Source organism: Opisthocomus hoazin, chromosome 8 (assembly GCF_030867145.1).
Source record: "Opisthocomus hoazin isolate bOpiHoa1 chromosome 8, bOpiHoa1.hap1, whole genome shotgun sequence".
In the NCBI taxonomy this organism is placed as follows: Eukaryota; Metazoa; Chordata; class Aves; order Opisthocomiformes; family Opisthocomidae; genus Opisthocomus; species Opisthocomus hoazin.
Window position 1 is genome coordinate 40,063,393 of NC_134421.1, and position 25,374 is coordinate 40,088,766.

Consider the following 25,374-nt stretch of genomic DNA (forward strand, 5'->3'; position numbering starts at 1 on the left):
CCCATGAGTGGGAGGAATCCTTTGTCCCAGGTCCTCCCATTCTTTCACTCCAGCTTCGACATTTCTCAGAAGGTCTTAGCTGTCCTCATGATGCCTGTATCAAAAAGTGGAATTACCAAACAACCGTTTGAACCTTTTCTTAATTTCTCTGGAAATTTGGATAGGACCATAAAACAGCAATGAGAAGCACACAAGGATCCATTAGACGGAACCTGATATTTGACAGATGAGGAATTGGTTGGATGGTCACATATGATCAGAGGGCTGGAGCACCTCTGCTGTGAGGAAAGGCTGAGAGAGTTGGGGCTGTTCAGCCTGGAGAAGAGGAGGCTCCAGGGAGACCTTATTGTGGCCTTTCAGTACTTGAAGGGGGCTTATAACAAAGATGGGGACAGACTTTTTAGCAGGGCCTTTAGTGACAGAACAAGGCGTAATGGCTTTAAACTAAAAGAGGGTAGATTTAGACCGGATATAAGGAAGAAATTTTTTATAGTGAGGGTGATGAAACACTGGAACAGGTTGCCCAGAGGGATGGTAGATGCCCCATTCCTGGAAACGTTCAAGAGCAGGTTGGACAGGGCTCTGAGCAACCTGATCTAGTTGAAGATGTCCCTGCTCATTGCAGGGGGGTTGGACTAGATGACCTGTAAAGTTCCCTTCCAACACAAACTAGTCTGTGATTTTATGATTCTGTTAGATCTAATATGTTCACAGCCATACATGTTATGGAGAAACAGGCAGGAACCTGGGATCTCGGGAAGGATAGGAAAAATGTCAAAGAAAATGTAAGACAAAAGACTGAAATTTTCAAACATTGATACTCCTGTGCTACAATGTAAACAGTCTTAGCAAGGTCCAGAGGCTCTGGACCACTCTAATTAAGAGAGGAAGTGACTTAGGACTTTGTGTCTTCAGCACAGAGTACAAACAATGCCTTGGCCAGAATCGTGTTTGCTTCCTCTGGCATTAGTTTGTACTAACTGTACCTCATTAAGAGAGGAACCTCCACCTCTGTAGTAATGGAAAACAAGATAAACAATTGCACATAATCAGCATAGTGCTGGTGATTCACCTGGTGGTATTTCACAATGACTCAATGCACTCATCTAAAAAAAATATTAAAAGAAAGTGGAAATAGCTATGAAAGGAATGTTGCCCAGCATCTCTCTTCTGAGTTCACCAGGAAAATTACTGGATCCGTGCTAGTGCTGCGCCAGTTAATCATCCTAGATCATATGCCATTAAAAGCAGTTCACATACTCCCTACTGGTAGAGTCCTGTCTGTACCAAAGTCAGTGAGAGAATTATTTCTGGTTTCAGTAGAGTCATGATATCCTCCCTGTTCGGCAAAACGGAAGTATAATCTCTAATTATTGCAATACACTTTTTCACCTAACCACTGTATCTGCCTTGTTATTATTTTTTAAATGTTTGTAATAACAGGAATATTTGAGGAAGGAAATCTTCAAGAAAATGACTGCTTTCCAGAATACTGAAAACTACCTACCAGCTCATTAGATCATGCAAACTTCAAATATTGCTTTATGCTCAGACATGACTACTGGCCAGCCATCTGCAGGACATAATTACCAGTCTTGGCAGGTAAGGTCTACCCTAAATCTAGACAGCATTGTGTTTCATTGCTCTCTGCCGCGACTCACTAGCTTTCTAAAAGGGGTCCTTCTACAGTAACCATGTGCTGGTCTGTCAGTATGAACATCCAAATGGGACTGAAACAGTCTCAAGCACATTTTCTTTCTCATCAAGAAATAGCTAGCAAATCCAATGGAGTGGGAGGTAGAGTAGCCCTAATTGACATGAAAATGTGAAAGAAGAGGCTGCTGAAAGACATTCAATGTACCCAGCCTCTTCAAAAGTAAATGGATATTGGAACAATTTTTCTACATTGAGATCCAGAGGAAGGTTTTACATGAACACAAACAGCAGCTCATGTTTGCCTTGGTGATTTTTCCAATACAAGATGTTCATTTTTAGTATGCGTTATTTAGAGTGGAGCTGTTTCTTGGTGGCAAGAAGACTTCATTCCTGTCGAATGAAGATAGTAATATGGCTTCAGTTGCAGCTTTGTTATCATCTTTGACCTGGGCTACAGCAATGTAATATACCTTGCTATAAATAATTAGTACATCTATTTAGCCACTTAGCCTACTGGAGCAGATCACATCCCGCTTCTATTTTCCAGAAAGTCTTTCCCTAGAACCCAGCCAAATTTAAAATCTTGGTATTTATGGTGAGGCATACGATGGTCTGGGAAGAAGGCACACATGCACTAGCTTAGTCCTGAGAGCTTAAAATGGAAATTGTGACTTATAAATCTATTCCAAAGGCCTAAGGGAGGCGTCCAGGTCTTTACAGTTTTTCTTGCTTTCTTGACCCAAGAATCACTTTGAACATCATGTAAGATGGTTCCTAAAAAGCTCTTGTGCGCTCTACACGCAAGGAAACTTCTTGGAACTTGTCATCAATAACTGACAAAGCAAACATAGAGGTTTTAAATAATTAAAATATTTTTTCCCACTGGAGAGAAAAGGCAAAATTGAGAACCACAGAGATACCAGTCGTACTGTTTAATGCACTTCAGAATGCATTCAGATAACACACCATGGAGGCAGAACAGAAAATCTGAAAAGAGCGGCTGAAAGGGTGACTGGATCACAAGTCATTTTGCATGATGCTTTTGCAGTGGTATTTACATGTTAGTTAATCACTACTATTAGGGTAACTATATGAAAGAACAAATAACATTTGAGAAATTTTATAATTTAAAAATCACTGAGAGCATGAAACAATTTGACCATCATATCACCCGTTGTGCTGTGCCTAGAGAGTGTAGAGATGCCACGTCTAGTGTCTATCTACAGACTTACCGCATCAGAATAGGGCTAGAAATAGACAAAGATATCAACAATCCATATTCAGAACCAACTCCTAAACAATGTCTGAAAGCTCTGAACAGAACAGAAAGATGTAAGAAATATGGGAATTCCCACCAATTGTGTTTTTTCAGTTTGTTTCATAGGACACTTGCTTCTTATTATCAAAGCATAGCAAAACATGACAAGAATCAATTGTCTAAAACTTTTAGGGTAGCAAGACCTATTGCTGCAAATCTGTTTTTGTCTATGGCAGTGGCTAGGAAAATCTGGCTACCTCAAACTTCTCTATCTACTATATTGTCACTCAGTTTAAAGTAGTTGTCTGTCTAGCATGTTCCTGGCCACCAACAGACAATGCTTATTGTGTCAGCTGTTCAAGCAGCCAGAAAGAAAAGCCCCTCAGATTATGAAGAGACAGGAGATAGATAATTTATTTGCTCATTTACGAGAAACAAACAGAAATACCTCAGAGTATAAAGAAATAAAGAGATTTACTCATACCGCCATAAAGACTGACCGATGAATGGAAAGTGAGAGCTGTCCACACTGTAATAAAACCCACTTGCTGTAATGGCAAGAGAGCGATGAGTTCTTATAGCAATGTTTCTTAATAGCAGACTGTCCGTAAGCTCTAGCTATCACAAAGAAATACCTTTTTATTAATATCTATTTATTTATTTATTTATATTTATACCTTTTTATTTGACATAGTGTGCTGGTTGATTGGAGCTACACTGGACTTACAAACAGGTAACACTGGCATGCTCAGAAATCAAGCCCATTCTGCTAGGAACACCTTTCACACACATATCCTCAAAGTCATAAGCAAATCTGACTCTAGCAGTGGTGTCATTTCTAATTTCTCTGTTTAGCTACCTATGGGTGTATGGAAATGGAAATTACCGGAAGCAAACAGAGTTGAAGAAATGAAGTTATCACATATTTCTGAAAAAAACAGTTGATATTCATTCTTACTCTATATGGAAGAAAGTTCATCTTGCTGATGGATTAACTCTCTAATACTATAATTATCTTATGAAAATATTCGGGGTTTTTTGAGAACATGCTGATGAGGGGAAAAGAATAATCTAAACCGAAGCTTTGAAGAGTGTCAGGATCGAGATCTACATGCAATGGAGCTCCACAGCAAGAAAATAAAGTCATAATATTGCCCAATAAAAAAGTTTTCACTCTTAAGCTGTTGGAAATGTGTTTGGAGTTTCAAGTGTCACCTCAAGATGTGTACGGACTGCAGTAAGAAAAAATGTATGCAAAAAAATACGTGCATTTCCATCGACAAGTGGACAATTACAGTCAAGGCTGGAACAGGCCTTCCTGGCAACATCACAACATGAGAAGATGTTTGCACACCACTATGGAACTATGAATACAATTAACTGAGGATTCCATAGAGATTATAACCACAGCATTTAATAAACTGGCGTAAATGAATAGAGCATTGTTAAATCAATGAAGAAGTAAATGAATAGGGAGAGACAATAAAGGCACTGAAAACGAAAACAAGAACCAGAAGTCACATAGAAAATCCTGTACCAAAGTCTATTAAAAATATTTCCTCTTTTTTTTAATGTAATTTGTTATTCAGTTAAAAGAACCTTACTAAAATTTGTGAAACTTCAATATGGTCTCTCTACGAAAACAATCACAGCCTTAGTTAGATACAAAACCTAATGCATACTGGAAAAAAATTAATTGAAGTACAGGGAAGAAAATACAACTAATAAAAAGTTACTTCATGCATATGGTAACAAATAAACATCCCTATTCTTATCCTGACACTCTTATGATTGGGATAGGAGTTTAATAATCAAAAACATTTTATTAAGACTCTGAAGCACAGTACAATTCAGAAGTTCAGGCATCTTCAATAGACATAAAATCCTTACTTGCTTGTTTCTGTGCAACATCTCTTCTTCTCAAACATCAGTGTAATACAGGAAAATATTTGTGATACCGAGATTTTAGAAAAATACGTTAAGACTTCCAGTTTGTCTTTTTGCCAAAAAGGTGTTGCAAAATGTCAATGTGTACCCACCTTGTTTCATAGGAAGCAGATGTTCAGGTCCCACTTCTGTGCTTTAGAGCCCTCTTGATAGACTGGTGGGAATCGATGCGATGTGACCTCAGATAGTCAAGGCGATCTCAATATGGTGACAGACATGATACCACTCTGGTATTTTCAGTCTAAGCATGGGTTTCCATTGAAAGAACACTTCCACAGTCTTAGCTACGCATCCTTATTACCACATTGTGCCAATAGTAGTGCTCCTGGAGACACATGAATAACTGGATCAAGACACTGATCTATCTTTTCAGGACATCTGTCTATCAAGGAAAACTGCCTTCTCCTGTGTAAGTTTTCAGGCAAATCCATCCTTTACAAACACTAACACCAACACAGGAGAGAAACCAAGAACCCAGGACCTGTGGCAGGCTCAGGCTCAAATTATTTAATCTTGATAGTACCACATCCTTGGTTGCCACTCTGGCTGGATCTATAGTACTCCTTTCCTCTTGGAAAAGCTCTTCTCCAGTAGTTGCTTTATTTTTTTTTTATAACCTCTGTGCTCTTGGAGGCTTATAATAGAGGAACCAGAGCTGACCTCTGGGGACCTGGGAGGCACCTCTTGTCTCTCACTTCTTGGTTTCACATGAAGTCTATTCCCTGTCTCTTTCAGCCTCCGTGCTAGCAGAAAGGTAAACTGCAGCTTCTCTGTTGCCCCGGCTGCTGCAGCCCTCACAGCTGGTCCCAGCTCACTAGCTGGCGATGTGTCTCCACAGCGACTTTGCGCTTGCTGGACTAGCGTTACGCAGCAGAGCTCACGCATTACAGCTGCAGTGCTATTTCACATTTCCCAAACAGGACACTAAATCCCTCCCCTCTTTAACTGGGGATCTGACAAAGCGCAGGCACTCGCATCTGTCAATGCTGCTGACTTCAGAAATTCCTGAGCTGCAGTACTCCGGAGGCCGGGAAGGTGAGTCAGGGAAGGATTACCATGTGCTTGCCTTACTCTTCTCTTCCGGCACGGTCCACTGGGCTGGGTACTTGGTATGCCCTGTTACAGCGTTTCTGATGTTCTCGGGTTGAGTGGTGCCCCACCAAACGCCTGCTGGCTTCCAGCAATCCGAAGGAACCGCCAGCACCAGGACATGACATTCAGTGCCCGCAGCCCTGTTACACCTATGGTTGCCTGCACATTTCGCCTGCGGAGTCTAATCCAGACCACGGCGCAGATTAAAAACGCTGACTACAGGACACAGAAGCCCATTTTAAAGAAGAGATAGCAGCCATCTCTTAGTTGTCAGAGGACCGTGCTTCTCAACCTGCAGACAGATGTGCCTGTGAAGGACAGCTAGCCAAAGCAAAGCTGCCTTCAGAGCCTGCTGAAACTCCTGACGCAGGGCTCTCCTTTAAAAGTTTAGGGAAACTTTGTCAGCGCGGGTTGAAGAGGTACGAAAGCCTCCGGCCGTGTGGACAGGCCACTGAGCAGCAGGGACCCCCTTTCCCTGCCTGGGTCCGTGCCTTGCCAACGCAGACGAGCTGACCCACGCTGAAAGAGGAGAAACCTTCCCCACTTGTGTTGATGCACTGCCAACAAGTAACACAAAATGAACGGAGAAAGACTGCCGTGCCAGGGGCAAGGGCCCGAGCTGAACGCGCCGTTGGTTCTGGGCTCTGCCCCTCCAGCTCCGGGCTCCTCGCCAGCCGACCACTTCACACCACACTCAGGGCACACACCGGCAGCTCCGTGTCCCCCCCTGCGGCTCCCTCCCCGCCGCCCCAGACTAGGAGCGGGAGGTCTCCACCACCGCCGTGGGGCGCCGCTCCCGCCCCGCCCCGGAGGATGCCGGCAGGCCGCGGGTCGCGCCGCGGGACGGCGGGAGCAGGGGGGCGGCGGGCAGGGGGGGAGAGGACAGGGCCGCAGCTCGGCCCCGCTGGGACGCACCTACAGGAGCCGTCCGCCGGGGGGCAGCGGGCCCGGGGAACGCGACCCGGTGGGCGCCTCCGCGGCCGGCCCGGCCCGGCCAGGCCCGAAAGGCGGTGCGCTCCCTCCCGGCCGCTGAGTGGCGGCGGCGCGTCACGTGCGTGCGGCCGGGGCGGGGCGGGCGGCGGGGGTCGGGGCACGGCGTTGCCCCGGGCGCGGCGCGGAGGGGAGCGGCGGCGCGACATGTCCCACCAGACCGGCATCCAAGGTACCCCCGCGGCTCTCCCGGCCGGGGCTGACTGCCGCCTCCGCGCCGCGGGGCCCGCCTGCCCTCCTCGCCCCCTGCTTGCCCGCCCGTCCGCCGGGCGGGAGGCGGGCGCAGCGCCTTTCCCGGGGGTCGGGGCGCGTTTAACGGGCCGTTCCCGGCGGAATTTTCTCGCCCCCCCCGCCGCACTCTTTGTTCGCTGCTGGAGGGGCCCGTCCGGGATGGCGGGGGAGGCTGCCGCTTGGCTTCGGTCCCTGAGTTGAGCCCAGGGCTTCGTCCCCGCTCAGGGCGAAGACCGGCGGGGTTTTCCCGCGCGGCTGACGGAGACCCGTGGGTGGCGAGGAGGGCCGTGTGTCCCCCTTTGATTCCCCTGGGGCGGGCGGCCCTGCTGCGGCCGGCTGGGCGGGGAAGTGGGAGCCGGGGGCTCCCCGGGCACCCCCCGGCCTTCGGAGGAGCCGCCGCCTGGTGCTGGGGGTCGGCGCGGCGGGTTCAGCAGGGCCGGACAGCACTGGGTCGCTGCCGGGCCCGCGGTGGCGGGAGCCCGGAGGAGAAGCGGGAGTCCCGGAGCAGGGAAGCCCGCTAAAAAGCCCATCGCTGGAGGCCACGAAGGGGAGAGGTGCGGGGGAACCTGTTTGTCCGCGTGTTTCCCGGCCTTGGAGGGTGCGAGGGTCGTTTAGGAGAAGACAGCGTGCTGTTTCTGGGTATTACCGGGCCCCCTGCATCTCGGAGCCGCTAAGCAGGGATTACGCTGCCGGATTATGGAGGGGCTGGGTTGCACTGTCCCGATTTCTGCGGTCCTGCTCGTTGGGTGGCTGCTGCCGCGCACTTTGCCCGCTCTGCCTTATTTATTGTTGGCGGTGACTTTTGTCCCAGCCACCGCAGCCCTTTTCTGCTCTTCTGTTCCCTGTCTCCTCCGTTGGCTGCGTTTGGTCTGCACCCCTTCGCCGCTCTTCTTTTCCTTCCCCTGCATGCCCTGCTTTGCTCTTTTTTTGCCGCTTCTTGAGTTCTTCGACGCTTCTCAGGCTAGAGGTGCATCTGGGAGAGCTTTTTCTTCCAAGCTGGGGAAGACTTGCGGTGGCTTTTCATTCCCTGGTTGCCACTCCTGGCAATGCTGGAGGGAGGAGTAGAGGAATGTCCCCTTGCTTACCGCAAGCAAGAAGAGTGGCTAAGCCTCTTCTGCCGCTCTCCTGCGTGTCTTTGAGAATCTTTTGTCCTCTGAGGAGAGCTGTGGAGGTCTCAGCAGCTTCGCTGCGCAGATCCTGCCTCGGCAAGCACTAATCAGGGGTCCTGTGTGCAGCAAAGCATCCACTGCTGCAGTTTGGAAGAGGAATGCACTTGTTGTGCCATTTTTGGCTGTAGCTACAAACAGGCTACTGTCACTCATAAACAATTGCGAGATTTGGCAGCATTTCTGGAAACAGAAATGAAGTCATGGGGACAATGGTACGTACCAGGCTGTTGCTAAAAGGACTAGACTTTCAAACAGGTCAGTGCGGATAAATAGTGTAGGAAGTCACAGAATGCATTGAGCTGTTGGGAAAAATCCATTAGAATATGTTCACAGTCTTCTAAATAATTTTGAAATAATATTTCCTGTAAAATATCTGTGAAACAAACACAAATTTTAATTCTGTAGGCCTCTGCTATGCAGGCAGTTTAAGTAGAACATAATAGCAGTCTTGTGAATTTTCAAACCTTTATGATAAAAAAAGCGCATCGATCCTGTGACGGTGAGATGGTTTCTTAGATGTCTTGTCTCAAAATGTGACTTCAGGAGCTGTTGCAGCTCTGATATTGGTGCAGGGACTGCTGTGTTTTGGTCTTGTTTTGGTGCATAGGGTTGAAATGGGAGAATAAAGAACAAGAAGATAACAGATGAGAAGAGGACAGTAGAAAGTCCTGGGGGAACCGAAAGGTCTAGAAAGTGGCACAGCGTGTGCATGCTGAATGGAATGGTGGGGACCGGCAGAGACGATTAGAAAAGCTGTCAGCAAATCACAGTGAGGATCTGCAATGATTAGTGGAAAGATGTTAGCTGGGATGAAGCTGGGGTTGGACTGGTAACCCTAAACAGTTCAGTTTGTTTAACACTCCCTTTCCCTCCCAAGCCATTTTTGGAATTTCAGAATGGGCCAGGGCATCACTTTGATGGGCATAGATTTAAAATGTTTTGAGTATGGGCAGAAATGTTGCTGGATACCATCTGACCATCTGTTCAGTTGGCTTCAACCTGACTATAAATAATCCATTTTATTTGTTTCCTGGTTTGATGTTTGTTTTGCTGGTGCTATGCTGTATGCGGTGGGATTACTGAAAGGACCAGTTTGCAATAAATGTTCTTCCATAAATGCTGTACAACCCCCTGTCTACAGGATAATTAAACTGATCTGCAGTTGGATTATTTAGCAGAGCAGCTGAGATAAAGATTTTCATGTGACTCAAGCACAGTTCTTCAGTGTGCTTAGAGAATTGAGTGTATCACATCTGCAGTATAGTGTCAATGTGAATTACAGACATTTTAAAATATTTTTTGTTACTTCTTTGTAAATTCATTATAAAGCTATCCTGTTGTGATAGGTCAGGGTTTGAACAATGTCATCAAGATCCAAACAAGGAGATAAGGTGATACGAAAGACGAGCAGCGAGTGGCAGCCTTCACTGGTGCTCTGCAGAGAGGTGTCCTCAGGAAAGACCAGCACTTTTCCCAGACAAACTCTAACATTTTCCTGGCAGGCGTAAAGCTTCTGTCTGAAAGTTTGTACTAAGCCTTGCAGACTTCGCGAAGCTATTGTAATTTGAGATGCATCATATTTCTATTGTGTTGCTGTGTTAAGTCTGAAACCTGAGAGTGATGATGTGATGTCATCTTTAATTTTCACAAAGTTGAAAATCATACGGTATGCTAGAAAGCAGGGCTGTTCTGTGATTTTGCCTGTCATCTTGCCGTGGCATGCCAGTGGCGGGAACAGTATCCGGCACAGGGGGAAGATCACTCCCGTATTCCATTTCTCAGTCCAACTGTGTAGTGAAGGGCCAGTTGTACACTTTTCCAGTGTTGTTCTGGCCTTTGTGAATATTCTTTGTCCTAGGGAAGTGAAATGTGTTAATTTGGTTACTTCTGTTTTCTCTTTTTCAGCTAGTGGAAGTGTTAAAGACACCTTTGTTGGAGCCAGAAATGGACAATACAGGCTTTTAAAAATAGTCATTGACAATGGTTAGTCAAATTTTAATCTTTTTCTCTGATTCTTTCAGATGTTTTCCTAGCTGTTTTAGTCACTTACATGTGCAATTGTTAAAAAAAACAAAACTCTGCAAAACTTACTGTTACTAATGCTTTTCATATACAGAAGGTAAGATTTAAGTTTTGGTGATGCTAAGCCATTCCATACGATGCTACTGTGTTTTTGCATTTGAATTTTTCTTCCAAATGTCATTTCGTATTTTACCAAGAACTGCAGTGTATTTCATATGGAGAATACAAGTGAGCTTACTCTTCCTTCCTTACGAAAGAAAGAGCAGAGGAAAAAAAATTCCACACCTGTGTAGTGTTTTGGCACTTTGGTTACTTTTATTAGACAGAGAGATTCTTATGCAGCAGCTAGTCACTTCAGATGAAGTATAAATGTTATCTGCCTGTATATTGTGATCAGCTGAATGTAGAAAGTCCTATTAAAGCATATTTTTAAGTAGTAATCTGGCTACATGGAAAATATCTGTAAAAATCTGTAACTTTGTACAAATTTGCAAAGCTAAAACTGTTCCTTGAATCTCACATGTGTATATATAAATAAAAAATGACATAATTTCTTGCAGGACTTGAGCTTGATCTTTGAACTTCTTGGCAAGTGATCAAGGCTGCAAACATTACAAGATAAAATGCATAATTACTTTTTTTTTTTAATAGCAGTGCTGGTTGACTGTATAAGACACTTCATAGTTTAGTCCATCTTTTCAAGTACATCAAATGCCCACCTTGGGTTTTTTCTTATTCCTAGAGTTCATTCATTTACAGTACACTGAAATACCTGTTAGGTGGAGGAAGGTACATGTGTGTACATGTACTTGGGTAAATAACCTACTGTTACCTTCTTTGTGTTTACTTTTCTTAGGAAGTCTTCTGCCATTTTTGTATTGCTTATATTAAAGAAGTGGCAATAGTAATATTATAGGCAGGTCACTGTGGTAAAGTCTCACTAGCACAGGGTAGCAAATGCTGGCATTACCGTCAACTTCCCCCCCCCCCCCGGAAAGGTAAAACAATATGCTTTTGTATGTATGCTACTTTTTAATACAAAATGGAGCCTAGAAATAAGATACAAATGAAGACATTTCCTATATTTTTTCCTTTGTGTGTGTGTGTATAGATATGCATTTTGTCGCTAAGTAGAAGCGGAATCCAGTCTTTGATACTATTTTCCACAGTTCAATAAGAAGCCTCTAAAACTCCTAGAATACTGGAAGAGGGACAGTGGCCTCGTCTGTCTACAGGAGCATTCAGCAACTGCCCTTAGTCAACAGACAATAGACAAATCGAGTTCTGCTAATCTGAGTGAATAAGAGAAGAGGTTTGCTGCTGGGCAAGAGTTCCTCTGATTGTATTTTTCTATCTTAAATCCAAATGAGTGTAAAGCCACTTAGAGTTCAGAATTGGCAAGTACATTCTGAATACTCGGGTCTAGGTGCATGACTTCAGCTGCTTTGCTTCTAATTCAGAGAAGGGCCTTCTCCCTGAGCTGTTTGTGTTCTGTGACTTACTGTGGTAGAGTGATTTACTCTGAAAGTTTTGCTGTAGAGGGATTTGTGTACTGTTGTACTTTTGTCTGAAGTTTGAGAACTTCGGTCCTAGACTTTCAAAAGATATTTTGTATACTAGCTGCTGTGATGGTCCTCCAAGTGTTGTAGGATCTGATTTAAACAAGGTATTTCTGTTTTGATTGTGGGGGCTAGAGACACTGTAGTAATACTTCCCTTTAGAAGCTGAGATGTGATTTATAAATCAGAGAAAAATCTTGTTGCCACAGCTGTTCACATAATTAAATCGCATCTGAAGTATTCTGTACAGACTTAAGCCAATTATACATAGTAAACAACTTCAGTCATTTTAAGAGACCATAGTTATCAAGCTATATTAGAAAGAGGTTTATCTATTTCCATGGTCAGGTTAAAGTGATTAGTGCAAGCATAGTAATTCCAAACTCTTTTCACTGTGTAACAGAGTTATTGACTGCTTACAATGAGTACAAACGCTAATATGTTAGAGCAAGAACATCAGTAATTCTAATTCTAAAATTTAAAAGCTTACTCTCATCTTGTTTCTGCTTAAGTATTCCAATTTATAAATAAACTAACTGGCAGAAGACAGTTTTCATTTCCGTTTTGTGTACATTATGCTAAAACCACTAACATCAGTATTATCCCTTCAGATCAAAGAATGTGATGACAACCAGCACATTACTTCTCAACTGTTTGTATTTGGGTTAAAGTAAGTTAAGGTTTGAACACACATAGCTTTTGTAGGAATTCACCTGCTTTCATGCTGACTGTTCTTGACTTCCATTCTTGTGGACATAATTATGAAAGATGAAGTGTCTGATTAACTGTGTATTGTAATTGCTAAGTTTGAAAAACAGCATTAACTGTCTTGTTGCTAACCTGTAGCTTTGCTTATTGGTTATAGAGCAGCTTGTTGTGGGATCCTCCAGGCGGCCAGCTGGATCGTGGGAAAAGGATTATGATCCCTTTGTCCTTCCCCTTCTTGAAGACAAGCAACCATGTTATATATTATACAGATTAGATTCTCAGAACGCTCAAGGATATGAGTGGATCTTCATTGCATGGTCCCCTGATCATTCTCCTGTAAGTAATAGTTATCAGAGACTCCATGTTAAGGATTTTTTAACAGTGCCATTTGATGTGAATCCTAGATAGGAAGGAAAAGGATTTGAGCAGTGAAGCATTCCCCAGCCTGAGAACACATCAGTCTTGAAGCTGACCGAGAGCAATATCAGTGGGTCTAGATGGAGTGCAGCTGATCCAGTTTATTTCTAGTCTGACTGGAGGAAACAAGACAATGTTTTTGCTCTGTTTGTTTAAGTGTCTTTCTTTCAATGTTTCGTGGAAGGATATGGGACAGAATCACAGAATGTTCGGGGTTGGAAGAGACCTCTGTGGGTCATCTAGCCCAACCCCCCTGCCAAAGCAGGGTCACCTACGGCAGGCTGCACAGGACCGCGTCCAGGCGGGTCTTGAATATCTCCAGAGAAGGAGACTCCACAACCTCCCTGGGTAACCTGTTCCAGTGCAGAAGTCTCAATGGGTGTTATCATAGAGAGAAGGATTATAGCGTGAGCTCAAGCTGTTGGTTCTGTTTGGCTTGCTGGCTTCCCAGCTGGTACTCGTGAATCTGTGACCTGCCATAGAATATACTGTTTCTTAGTAGCTAGAGAACATGGGAGGGAACTGAGGTTAGAGTTAAGGATTTCTAGGAGAAAGTAGGATACTGTGCACAGGATCTGGGGATGTGAGATACGGGAAAACAGAAAGTAAACTTATTCCAATATTCCTACGGGTTTAACTAGCAGTTAGAAAATAGTAAGGCATAGAGAGTGGCGTGCATAGAAGAGAGTACACGGGAAAGGGGAGGTATTGTGGTGAGGAGGGCACAACAGTGAAATAAGGTGGGAAGATGGGACTGTTGAGAGAGGAATAATCGACTATGTTAGACATGAGTTGATAGGGAGCAAGCGTCATTAGACCTTCTACTGCCAGAAAGTTTCATTTTTCCACTCTGTAGTTGAGCCAAAACTATTTGGAGTCACCATCAAATCAAAAATAATAATGAGTTATTTGCAGTCTGCTTTTTCTCTGTCTGTTATATCCATTAGTACACAGACCAGTGACAAAAGATCTGAACAAGTGTGGGTTTTCCCATTTTAAAATTAGTAAAGATTGTGTTGACTTTTTTTTCCATTTGGAAAAAAGGCTCATACTCTTACTAAAGCTGCAATTTAGTTTCGGAATGACTGTGATAATAATGCATAGTATCGTGCCCTTGAGAATTTAATAGTGTGTGTTAGTATCATGATCCAGTGCTCATTCCATGGAGTTTACTAAGAATTACAACTTCATAATGCAGCTTTGACACTTAAAATATTTGTTCAGGAAAGTTGTTTGTTAGTGGACTTGGTACAGCTAGATTCTCTGTGTACACCGCAGAAAAAAGAAGTGAGCCCAAACCAACACTCTTTTATTATATGCCAGGTTCGTCAAAAAATGTTGTATGCAGCAACCCGAGCAACACTTAAGAAAGAATTTGGAGGTGGTCATATTAAGGATGAAGTGTTTGGAACAGTACAGGTACGTTTTTCTTACTAAAGTCAGCATGTTGACTTTAAATACTAAGCACAGTAGCTGATGTCATTGGTATGAATTTGTGGTGTTTCTGCTCTTTTTTGATTCAGGAAAAAAGAGTTAAAAGTTCTGTGTATTATTGTAGTGTTAAAATGTAATTGCTCTCATTTGAACAAGTAACTAAGTATATTTAACAACTTCAGGCTAAGAAGTCCTTGCTTCAAATGGTTAAAAAAACTAAATAATCTGGGCATAATAGGAGCATCCCTTAATCTCACTGCATGCATGTGAATCCTCCAAAAGCTGTAACACTCTAACTTTCAGGCCGATTGTATACACAAGCCATTTTGGATGTATGGTTCTGAATCAGAAGCAGGCTAGAACAGCTATCTGTAAGCCGTTAACATCTGACAACTGTTTTTATCTTAAACCACGGATATTAAGCTGTCAGTTCTTTAGAATTTGACTTAGAGATCCAAATTATCATTCCCCTTTTCCTTCTTCAGCAAAGACAGAGAGACTGCAGCAGTTACCTTCTGTTTGGCCTGTTAATTACTTCATCATATGCACAATTCAGAACCAAAGCACCACCACTATTGATGCAGGGAGCTGGTGCTGAAGGAAGGGAAGGAGTTGGAAATTTGGGCAGGAAGAGAGGATATTGTACTAGAGAAAATCTGTGGAAGAGACATGAGCTGTTTTGGTGGACACACAAGTCCATAAGGAGGTGATGCTAATAATTCTGCTGCTCACCAAGTAAATAATTTGTTATATTCAGCATTAACCTGTGTTGGAGGCCTCATTATCCTAACAAACATACTAACAAACCTCTCTGGAGAGGCTGTATTCTAGATAAGTAGATAACCAAGTTGCTAAGAGGGTTTGCTGATAAAGGTCATGTTATTTTTTTTTTCCCATTTAATCAACGAATCTCTCACTATCACTTGCACCAAACCATTAGCAGTCTGTGTAATGTGTAAAATTTGTGCCTAGCCGTGCAAGTCGGAGCCCAAGTCTGAGCTTACATCTCAGTTGTAAAGAAGGAGCATTGCATTTGTCTATTACTGTTATTTCAGAATGTGCTTGGGGCACTGAGAGAATGGAGTCAATGTAACTCACTTTTTCCAAGTTCATTATGTTGCAGCTTATTGTATCTCTAAATTGTTGGTTTCAGTGTCTTTATAAGCTTCTTAATTGTAGCTAGCATCTAATGTTCATCTGTGTGAAAATCACAGCTTCTTCGAGGTACTCAGGTCGTCGTGTTTGGCAAGCTATGTCTCTTTCAGAAAGGGGTGAGCTAAGAAGGAGCTTTCTTTTTCTCCTCAGAACTTGAGTATAAAATCACATTTATATGATTACATAAAGTCCTGCCCTTTTCTGAGTGACCACCTTAATAATAAACACACAAGAGTATTTGCCTCTGCTGTCAACCTCTTTGGAGAGGGCCAAAACTGACACTGAGGATTAATGAATTCCCCAGAGTGGTTATCAGAATTCATCACTTCTGTGACGTTGCGTTCTAAACTATTTGCAGTATCATGTGCTTACTTCCTGACCTAAGGTAGCATTTCTATCTCCCATTTTTTATGTAGAAAACTATCAAGAAGTTACCAGTCTGAGCATGCAAATTTTATAAGAAAATAGATTTATTATTATTATTATTATTGGTTATTAGAATTGTGGCAATTCTGTGAGGTTTTGACCAAGAAGGCTGAATAACTTCATGCATACAGTCTTCCTTAATGCTAATTTTTGAATTAGCAAGGTAATTTGGGGCTGATTGTGGAAATGCTGCCCATGGTACAGTCAGGTACAAGAGCAGCCCAGTGGACCCTGCTATACAGGAAGATGAGCTGAATTTGCAAATGCACCTACACTTGCAATCTGTTCAAATAAAATGACCATGACTGTATGGGAGGTAACTGCTTTTTTATGCTGCATCTTTGAAGAAAACTTTTTTTATCAAAAAACTATCAATACTGATATTGTGCTTTCAGGATGATGTTTCATTGAATGGATATAAAAAATATTTGATATCACAGTCCTCCCCTGCGCCTCTGACTGCAGCAGAAGAGGAACTTCGACAAATCAAGATCAATGAGGTACTGATAATGTCTTCAAGCACAGGTGGGAAACTGGGTGCAGAGTTCCAAACGTATTGTAGGGACAAAGTCTTTCTAGGATAGAAAAGGGCAGAACAGAAAATGGAAAGTTTCAGAAGGTTTGAGCAGATGAGAATATAAATTTATTTCTCAGTGAGCTGAGACTGCAGGATGATGATGGCTGGAGTTGAAGAGGCATGATCTTGCTGAGTTTGCAAGGCCTAGCGTCTGAGTCAGAGGCCTCGCAACTGCAGAGCTTTTATTGTTGCAATTTTGGCCCTTAACAGGCTTTTAATATCACTGAATGTGTCTCATTGTGAAGGGCAACCAAGGTTGGTTGGCACAGGTTTCCCAGAGAGGCTGTGGAGTCTCTATCTTGGAGATATTCAAAAGCCACCTGGATGGAGAGCTGGGCGGCTGGCTCGATGTGGCCCTGATTGAGCAGGGGGTTTGGACAAAATGAGCTCCGGAGGTGCCTTCCAGCCTCAACAAGTCTCTGATTGTGCACATACATTTCCCATGGTGGAAAGAATTGTAGACAAAACACAAAATAGTAACCGTTGCAGTGAATGATTGCCAGGAGTATTTCAGCAGCCTTATTCCTAGAGGAAATGTCCTCCAGCGTCAGTGCACTTGTCTTTAAGACTGAGACAAAGTGAATAGAATTCCAACAAAAATAAAATAGAAATCCAAAACAAGAGACTGATTTGCTTTTGCTACGTATATGCTTTATAGAAAAACCTCTAACAAATGCCTTTAACCAAATCATGCGATGATTGCCAGCTAGCTAGTGACTGAGAAGTTTCAGAGGATTCTTTTCTCATGTTTTTCCTTCACTTGATCATTGTTTGTGTTCAGACATGGAGTAAAATGGGTCATAGGCTGATCTTGTTAGTTCTTTCGGTTTGTATTTTACAGCCATGGTACATGTGTTTGAAATACGGTTTGTTTCTGCAGCTGGATACCAGCAAATCATCATCTTAAGAGAAGATACAGAGCTGCATTTATGTTTTCACTCTACTGTGTTTTTGCTGCAACCTTGTTGTTTATTGACTGGGGTTTTTTTCCCAGTGCTGTCTTTTGTTATTTTTTCCATGTCCAATTTTGATTAATCCAGTGTAGAAATGCATTCACCATCGTCAGAGACTGCATTTTATCTGAACAGCTTTAGAAAAACCCAAACACTAGCGAATACAAAACTTCTGTGGTATCAGTGGTCCCTCCTGTTATTGGTATTATCTCTTATGCGCTGTATACGTTGTGTTTAACAGCTGACTCATGCACACTAAAATGTTATGTGCTGTTATAAAACTTCAGCAGCAATAGCTGTGCTTTTCAGAGCTACATAAACGTAGATTGCTGCCATTTCGGCTTTGTTTGAAGCAGCTTGTGACACATTAACTTACATAATTTCTCTCTTCATTGTTTCCGCCATTATGAAGCCTGTAATTAGACTCGGAAAACTAAAAGGTTTCTGATTAAAAAAAAAAAAACAAACCCAACAAAAATACCCAAACAACAACCCAATTTGAGTTTTCCGTGTGTATATTCTTTTATAATTACCCTAAGAAATATTGTCCCTGAGTGAACAACAGCAGAAATCTAGGAAGGGTGAAAGAGCAAGGCAAGGCGGCTATGATAATTCCCTTGAACACTTTTCTGTTGCCTCAGCGTTTGCAGGTGGGGATCTTCCTGAGCAAGCGATGATGTTTTACTATATAGTTGTTCTTAATGGGTTTTTCATCCGTCCTCTAGTCTTGTCATTTTTATACATCCACATAAAGTTTTTGTTGGACACAGACCCTATGGTAGTGTATTCCACAGCTTGACAAAGAACTATGTAAAGAACTACTGCCTGGTATCTACTAGTTTATTCTGATATCCCTACAGATTGTATGGGGAAGGCAGAGAAAAGTCATTAAGTCATTCCTCAGTTTCCCGTCCCCTTTGATCAAGCCAACCGTATCCCAGAAGGCCAGCTGTGTCCTGGGTTGCATCACAAGCCGCTTGGCCAGCAGGTCGAGGGAGGCGATTCTGCCCCTCTGCTCTGGTGAGACCCCACCTGGAGTCCTGCATCCAGCTCTGGAGCCCCCAGCACGGGACAGACACGGACCTGTTGGAGCAGGTCCAGAGGAGGGCCACAAAAATGATCCAAGGGATGAAACACCTCTCCTTTGAGGAAAGGCTGAGAGAGTTGGGGCTGTTCAGCCTGGAGAAGAGAAGGCTGCGGGGAGACCTTATAGCAGCCTTTCAGGACTTAAAGGGGGCTTGTAAGAAAGATAGGGACAGGCTTTTTAGTAGGGCCTGTAGTGATAGGACAAGGGGTAAAGGTTTTAAACTAAAAGAGGGTAGGTTTAGACTGGATATAAGGAAGAAATTGTTTACAATGAGGGTGGTGAAACACTGGAACAGGTTGCCCAGAGAGGTGGTAGATGCCCCATCCCTGGAAACATTCAAGGCCAGACTGGATGAGGCTCTGAGCAGCCTGGTCTAATTGAAGATGTCCCTGCTTGTTGCAGGGGGAATGGGCTAGATGATCTTTAAAGGTCCCCTCTAACCTAAAGTACTTTATAATTCTGTGAAATCAAGCTCTTTCTTCCTGGCTTACTGTATTTTTATACCAGAATTTAACTTAGAGCTTCTTCACTGACATTTGTGCCAGTTTTCCCTCTGATGATTCTGTTGGCTCTGCAAAGCGAGCAGTTTCAGAGATATGAAACTGTTTTTAGGTTAGCAAGCAAACATGACCGGTAATTAAAAAATGCAAATCTGTTGTATATGAGGATGATGGTTTAGGGTAGGTTTTTTCTGGAATAGCTACTGCTAACTCTGTGTGTAACCATATGCAATGCATTGTCAGGGATTGTACGAAACCAAACAAACACTTGCAAAGGTTTCTGCTTATGTCTCAATTGACTTGTGTTCCAGGTGCAGACGGACGTTGGTGTAGATACAAAGCATCAGACATTGCAAGGAGTAGCATTCCCCATCGCTAAAGAAGCTATTCAGGCTTTGGAGAAATTGAAAAATAAGAAACTCAATTATGTACAACTGGCAAGTATAAAATACTTTACCTGTTAGTGAGTATAAAATAGATTACCTGCACATTAAAACCAGTGTGCGTTGATGACATACACTGATAAACTACCATTCTGTATTAGATCAGTTCAGGTTTTTTTCCCTTCCTGTCATGTTCTCTGTTTTGTTTTCTCTGTATTAACTATATTCAGGTTTGCTTTGTTAACAGCAAATTGATATGAAAAACGAAACTATTATTTTGGCCAACACACTTCATACTGAACTTAAGGACTTGCCAAAAAGAATTCCAAAGGATGCTGCGCGTTACCACTTTTTCCTGTATAAGCATGCCCATGAAGGAGACTATTTGGAATCCATAGGTATGAGACAATTTCCCAAGATGAAACTTCATTGGCTTGTTTCAAGTAGTTTAGTAATTTTGAGGCAGAGAGAAAAATGTGTCATAAAAGTAATCTCTCTATTAGCATGATCCTAAATTTCAGAGTCATTTCGTTGTGAAACTGACTTCTGAAGAGTCCTTATGTTTAGAAAGTAGAGAGCTATCCCTTTTGATTATGAACACCCATAAATCAGTCATCGTGAAAACCTGAAGACACTGGCCATTCTCTCATCCCCCATTTGAAATGAACCACTTGCTGAAGCAAAAGAGATCCAGAAGGGTGTTACGTTTTTTCCCTTTCAGACTGCATAATTGGATTTGCAATGCCTCTCTGCTGTAAATGATTTTATGATGCAGGTTTTGATGGAGTGTAGTTATGGTCTGATTTGTGGTTTTGTTTTTTTCTGCAGTTTTCGTCTACTCTATGCCAGGGTATACCTGTAGTATACGAGAACGAATGCTCTACTCTAGTTGCAAAAGTCCCCTGTTAGAAATTGTAGAAAGCCAGCTGTGGATGCAGATAATTAGAAAGGTAAGTACACCGGGTATACCAGTATTTTCTCCATCCCTCTGTTCCCTTATTAATATCTAACTGTAACTGTCTCTGCCACCACTTTCTCTAAGCAATGAAAAGTGTTGTGTAACTATTGAAGTTTGTCCTGGACAAGAAATACTTGTGGATAAAGCTTCAGCTACAAAGTTAAGTCATGCAGGCTTTGCTCTGGTTCATAATTTCTGCATGTTCATAGCTCTAACAAACATCTCCTTGTGCATTGAGGGAGTGTTTGACAGTGCTTTGAAGGACTATTTAGAACTAACATGATTTCTTACTAAAAGGCCTGTCATGTTTCGGACGACAACACATTGCTGTTGTTGAATGCTAAGTTCCTTTAAAGCCAAGGTTATTTAAGGATTTTCAAAATAATTTGAAGCTGCAATTCTGGAACTTAAGACTGCTGTCTTAGGAGGCCTTGATGGGGCAAACAAGGATTTGCAAGTAAGCTGATCTTTTCACACTGTATAGATTTTAACACTATGCAGTAAGTTGCTGCTCACCTCCATAGGAATGGTCCATTTGTGGAAAATGTGACCTATGGTTCCATTATTAACACTTGTGCTGTAAAGTTAGAAAAATTTTGAGGCTTATTTTCTGTGGGTATTATGTCTACCTAAAAGTTAATACTAACTGTTTTTACTGAGGTAAAAACAGGTAGATTATCGCTACATATTTTTATATGTAATTATTGCTCAGAAATTTCCTTTCTATAATGAAATAAATGCACCATGTGACTTCTGAAATTCCCATAAACATATTTCTAAAGCATGTACTTGTAACAGCAATACTGTGGCTGGGAAGTCCGTCAAGTGCTGTGGTTGGCAGGCCACGAAGTGTTGAATGCTCAGCAGAACGGGGCCAAAGCATTTCTCGGGATTCTAAATTCCTGCAATTCCAAACAGTGGGGTTTGGTTCGAGAAAATATTTTCCTTCCATTCAGGCTTATATGCTTAAATTTTAAAAACAAAACCACTCCCCTTTTGTTCATTAAACTTATTTTAGCGTTTCCCTGGCTTGGAAACTTGCTGAGTTGCAGTAGCCAGCTAACTATATATAAGCTGTTTGTTCCCCCCCGTCTGTCTCAAGAGACAACAGTAAGTACGCACATTGCTTTTACAATTAGTGTTTAAAGCATGTTTTTGTGAAAAATTTTAATTCTTAAAACGTGGAGATCACGTTGGGACAGTGAAAAGTTTTTATTTTAGACGGGAGAATAAAGAAAGAGAATTGTAGTTCTGAAAGATCCGCATGCTGCTTTCTTACCTTTTATTAAGGAAGTTGCTTTACAGATGAGTGAAGAAGCACTTGTTTCCACATGGAATGTGCAGTCCTAGTTAGTGTTAACATCCACGCTGTGCTAAAGCTTGGGACAGGTAAATTTTCTTCGTGTATGTACTGTGTAGTTGGGCTTATATTTCAGGAAAAATACTTAAGTCACACAATACTGGGAAGAGTATAGTGGATTCTCAGAAAAACTCTCAAAGAATGCTCAGGGCATTAGGCACGAGTTGGAGAACGATTCATGCTGGACTCTGAACATTATTGCACATATGGTTTTCATATAGTATTTAGAGCTTCAGCAAACTTTCAAAATGTTTTGAAATATGTCTTTAAGATGAATATTATAAATGCTGTGGTTTTTTCCCCAGATTGAAATAGATAATGGTGACGAGTTAACTGCTGACTTTCTTTATGAAGAGGTTCATCCGAAGCAACACGCTCACAAACAGAGTTTTGCTAAACCAAAAGGTCCTGCGGGGAAGAGGGGAATACGACGACTGATTAGAGGTCCAGCAGAGACTGAAACACCTAGTGACTAGAAACTGTGGTGTGCATTTGTTATAAAATATTACAGTAAGAAATGAAATTCAGGCTTTTGGTAATGAACTGAAATCATTCCATTCATAGATGCTAGGAAAAAAAAAAAAGGCTCTTTTTACTCTGCTCTCTTCTGACCTAAACACTTTTTATATTGTTACATGATTATATTTGTTGACCATGTTTCATGACATGTGGAAGAGCTCATTATTTTAAAGCTAGAAGAGGAAAACTAAGTCAGTACCCCTTTATTTTAAATTAGAATCCGTTATTTAATAGCTGTACATGTGATCATAAACTTTGCGGTCATTAAGACTGTTAACCCCATGTATTCTTGGGTAAATTGCAGCTGTACGCCAGGGTAACAAACCTGTACTCTCACGAGTAGCCGATTGAAACCCCTAAGAGTTTCCATGTGAGAAGAGCTGCAGGACTATATAGCGTTAGCCCAGATAAATCTTTATTTTTCCTTGTAGCTCTGAAGTACAACAGGAGGTTTTCTTATTTTCTCTCTTGACATGATGCATTGTTGGGTTTTGTTGTTGTTTTGTTTTGGGTTTTTTGTAATAGAGAAGATAAACTAAAATCAGTTATCCATCAATTAAGTGTTCAGGAATAGCTGGATATTTTCCCATGCAAAAGCATGGTCATTTCAAATTTATAACTAATTTTGTGGACTTGTCTTTTAAAGAAATCTGACATAACACCACTGTAGCTTTTTCAGACTTCTGTACCACTCATAAGCCTTACATAGTGAGTACTGAATGACCAAGTAAAAGGTGATTAAAAGTGCATGAGTTAGTATACTCAATAGTTACAGAGCTGCTTTCAAAGCAATATGCTTAAAGTTTCTACTAAATAATGGATTATGTGTGCACTTGGATCTAAAACTGTGCAAGTTCAGTAAAAATTGAAATAGACTTGCTTCATCATGGCGAGTTATTCTTGAGATCCTAGTGTGTTTGCAGTATCTGCAGTTTTAACTTTCAATGTATTCTGACTTTTCCTAAACGTTTGAACTTCAATAGTAACTTAAATCTGTAACAAAATCTAACTAGGACTTGAATAACTGCTGGCAGCACCTCGTCAGGATTTTGTGGTGTGTTTTTTTTTTTTTTTTTTTTTTCCTCCTTCTCCAAAATACTAAAATCGCCCAGAATAGCCTAAACTTGATTGAACTATGAGTAATGTGTTTAACAGGGAGAGGAAAGATAGATGATTTTCCTAAGTGGATTAAAGAAGAATAAGATGAGGAAATCAAGTATTGGATGACCTTAAATATTTAAAATTTTGTAATGAGGCAAATGCTAGTGGATAGATTATATTCCCCAGTGAGGACTTGGTTTTTAGCGTCCTGTATGTGAGCTCTGTGGGTTTTGAATTTGTTGTGTTGTTTTGTTGTTTTGTTAAAGCTACATGGGAATTGCAGGTCTTGGTTCACTGTGTGTTATTATAGGTGCTGGGTGTACACATTATATAGCTGAATCATGTGTTCACCTGGTGGAAGATAGATTTTAATCTAGTTTTGTGGGGAAATAATGCTTTAACACTATGAGTTCATGATAAAATTTGGTTTATTTTATATATTATTTTGTTTGGAGATTACTAGCTTGTTACTGACATCTGAGATTGCACTATATAATGTGAAGATTGCAATAGTTGTTGGTTTAACTGTTTTTTTTAATATGCAGTAGAAATTTGCCACCTCAGCTTTTCTCATTTAATCTTACACACTATATCAATCCAGTTTGATAGCTCTTGATCCTCAGCTAATCTCCTGCTTGCCCTTAGCGACTGTGTTCCTACGCTGCCTCTTGCCTTCTCCCTCTAGGGCAGGGAGCTGGGCTTGGAAGTGTCTTCTCTGTGTGCTACCTGTCGGGCTTTGAGCATAGCAGTTAAAACTTATGGCTAGAGGGTTTGGTTTGAATTTAGTATTCCTGCCCACGTGTCAGCCATACCAAGAGTGCACATACATTCTTGCACTTACTTGAGCCAGTAAAGTAGTTCAGCTTTTTAATACCAAATGTTTTAAATAGTGAACGATTTGACCTGATACAGTTACGTGTGTGTTTGTTTGTTTAGGTTTCTTCCTAACCCTGCCCTAGATAGATGAGGATAGGAGGTAGAAAGCTTAATCTGGAGGATGGTGAGAGCTGTTTAAGTGATTATATGTGAGGGCATTTATAATGAGCTGCTTTAGAGTTTGGCCCAAACCAGACTTTGTCATTAGTTACCTTACTTGAAAATATTCTATGTGGGTATACAGCCCCCTGACCAGCCAGCAGCAAGTCACGTCCTGAACACATTTCCCCCTCACCTTTCCCCTAAAAGAGAAATGTCTGAAGTCTTGCACTACCTACTGTCTCCTCAGGCCTCTGGTAGCTGTTCTCACAACAAAGCCGTAAGAAGCATCTGATCTTTTGGTGACATCTGTCACGTTTACATCTGCGTGGTTGCCTCACGTAACACTACTCCTGTTAATGAATGTGCAGAGCCAGCACAGAATGCGGGCATTAATGAAAGTCACTTCTTTACCGCCTCTGATCATTTAATAATTGAAAGTGTCCCTTCAGAATTGTTGTTGGCCTTCATAAAGCCCAAAAGCAATGCAGCTGCTTGCAGTCCATTCACAAGCTATTACATAGTTGTCAATTACCATCACAGGTAATTATTTTTGAAATGTTTATCTTGCAAGGTAGGGAGAATTTGATGTTTTAAAACACTCCTAGCAGAGGTTTGTAAAACTAATCAAGGTAATAATTGCTCTATTACTTGGATAAATATGTCGATAAAGGAAGCTTTTGATTTATGGTGTCTGTGTATTAAATGAAAACCACCTTCAGATGCTAAAATGAACTAGGTTTACCTTATCTATTTTGTAATTTACTTTATAAATAAAGATTGATGCTTTAGTTTGGTGTTGTCTGAATAATAACCTCTGTAACAGACCTGTATTCTAACTTCATGATGTGTAAGTAACAGGCAGTTCCCACAGGACTAGAAGGCAGTATAGTAAAA

The 25,374-nt window shown here is 41.8% G+C and overlaps 1 protein-coding gene across 1 annotated transcript; it reads left to right on the forward strand.

Moving 5' to 3' along the window:
* Positions 1 to 7,049: 7,049 nt before the first annotated feature.
* On the forward strand, positions 7,050 to 25,268 carry TWF1 (twinfilin actin binding protein 1). Its single transcript, XM_075429265.1, has 9 exons — positions 7,050 to 7,115; positions 10,249 to 10,326; positions 12,790 to 12,968; positions 14,373 to 14,468; positions 16,460 to 16,564; positions 19,493 to 19,618; positions 19,812 to 19,962; positions 20,393 to 20,514; positions 22,188 to 25,268. Exons 1-9 carry the CDS (start codon positions 7,091 to 7,093, stop codon positions 22,356 to 22,358), a joined length of 1,053 nt encoding a protein of 350 aa, XP_075285380.1. The 5' UTR covers positions 7,050 to 7,090; the 3' UTR covers positions 22,359 to 25,268.
* The last annotated feature ends 106 nt before the right edge of the window (positions 25,269 to 25,374 follow it).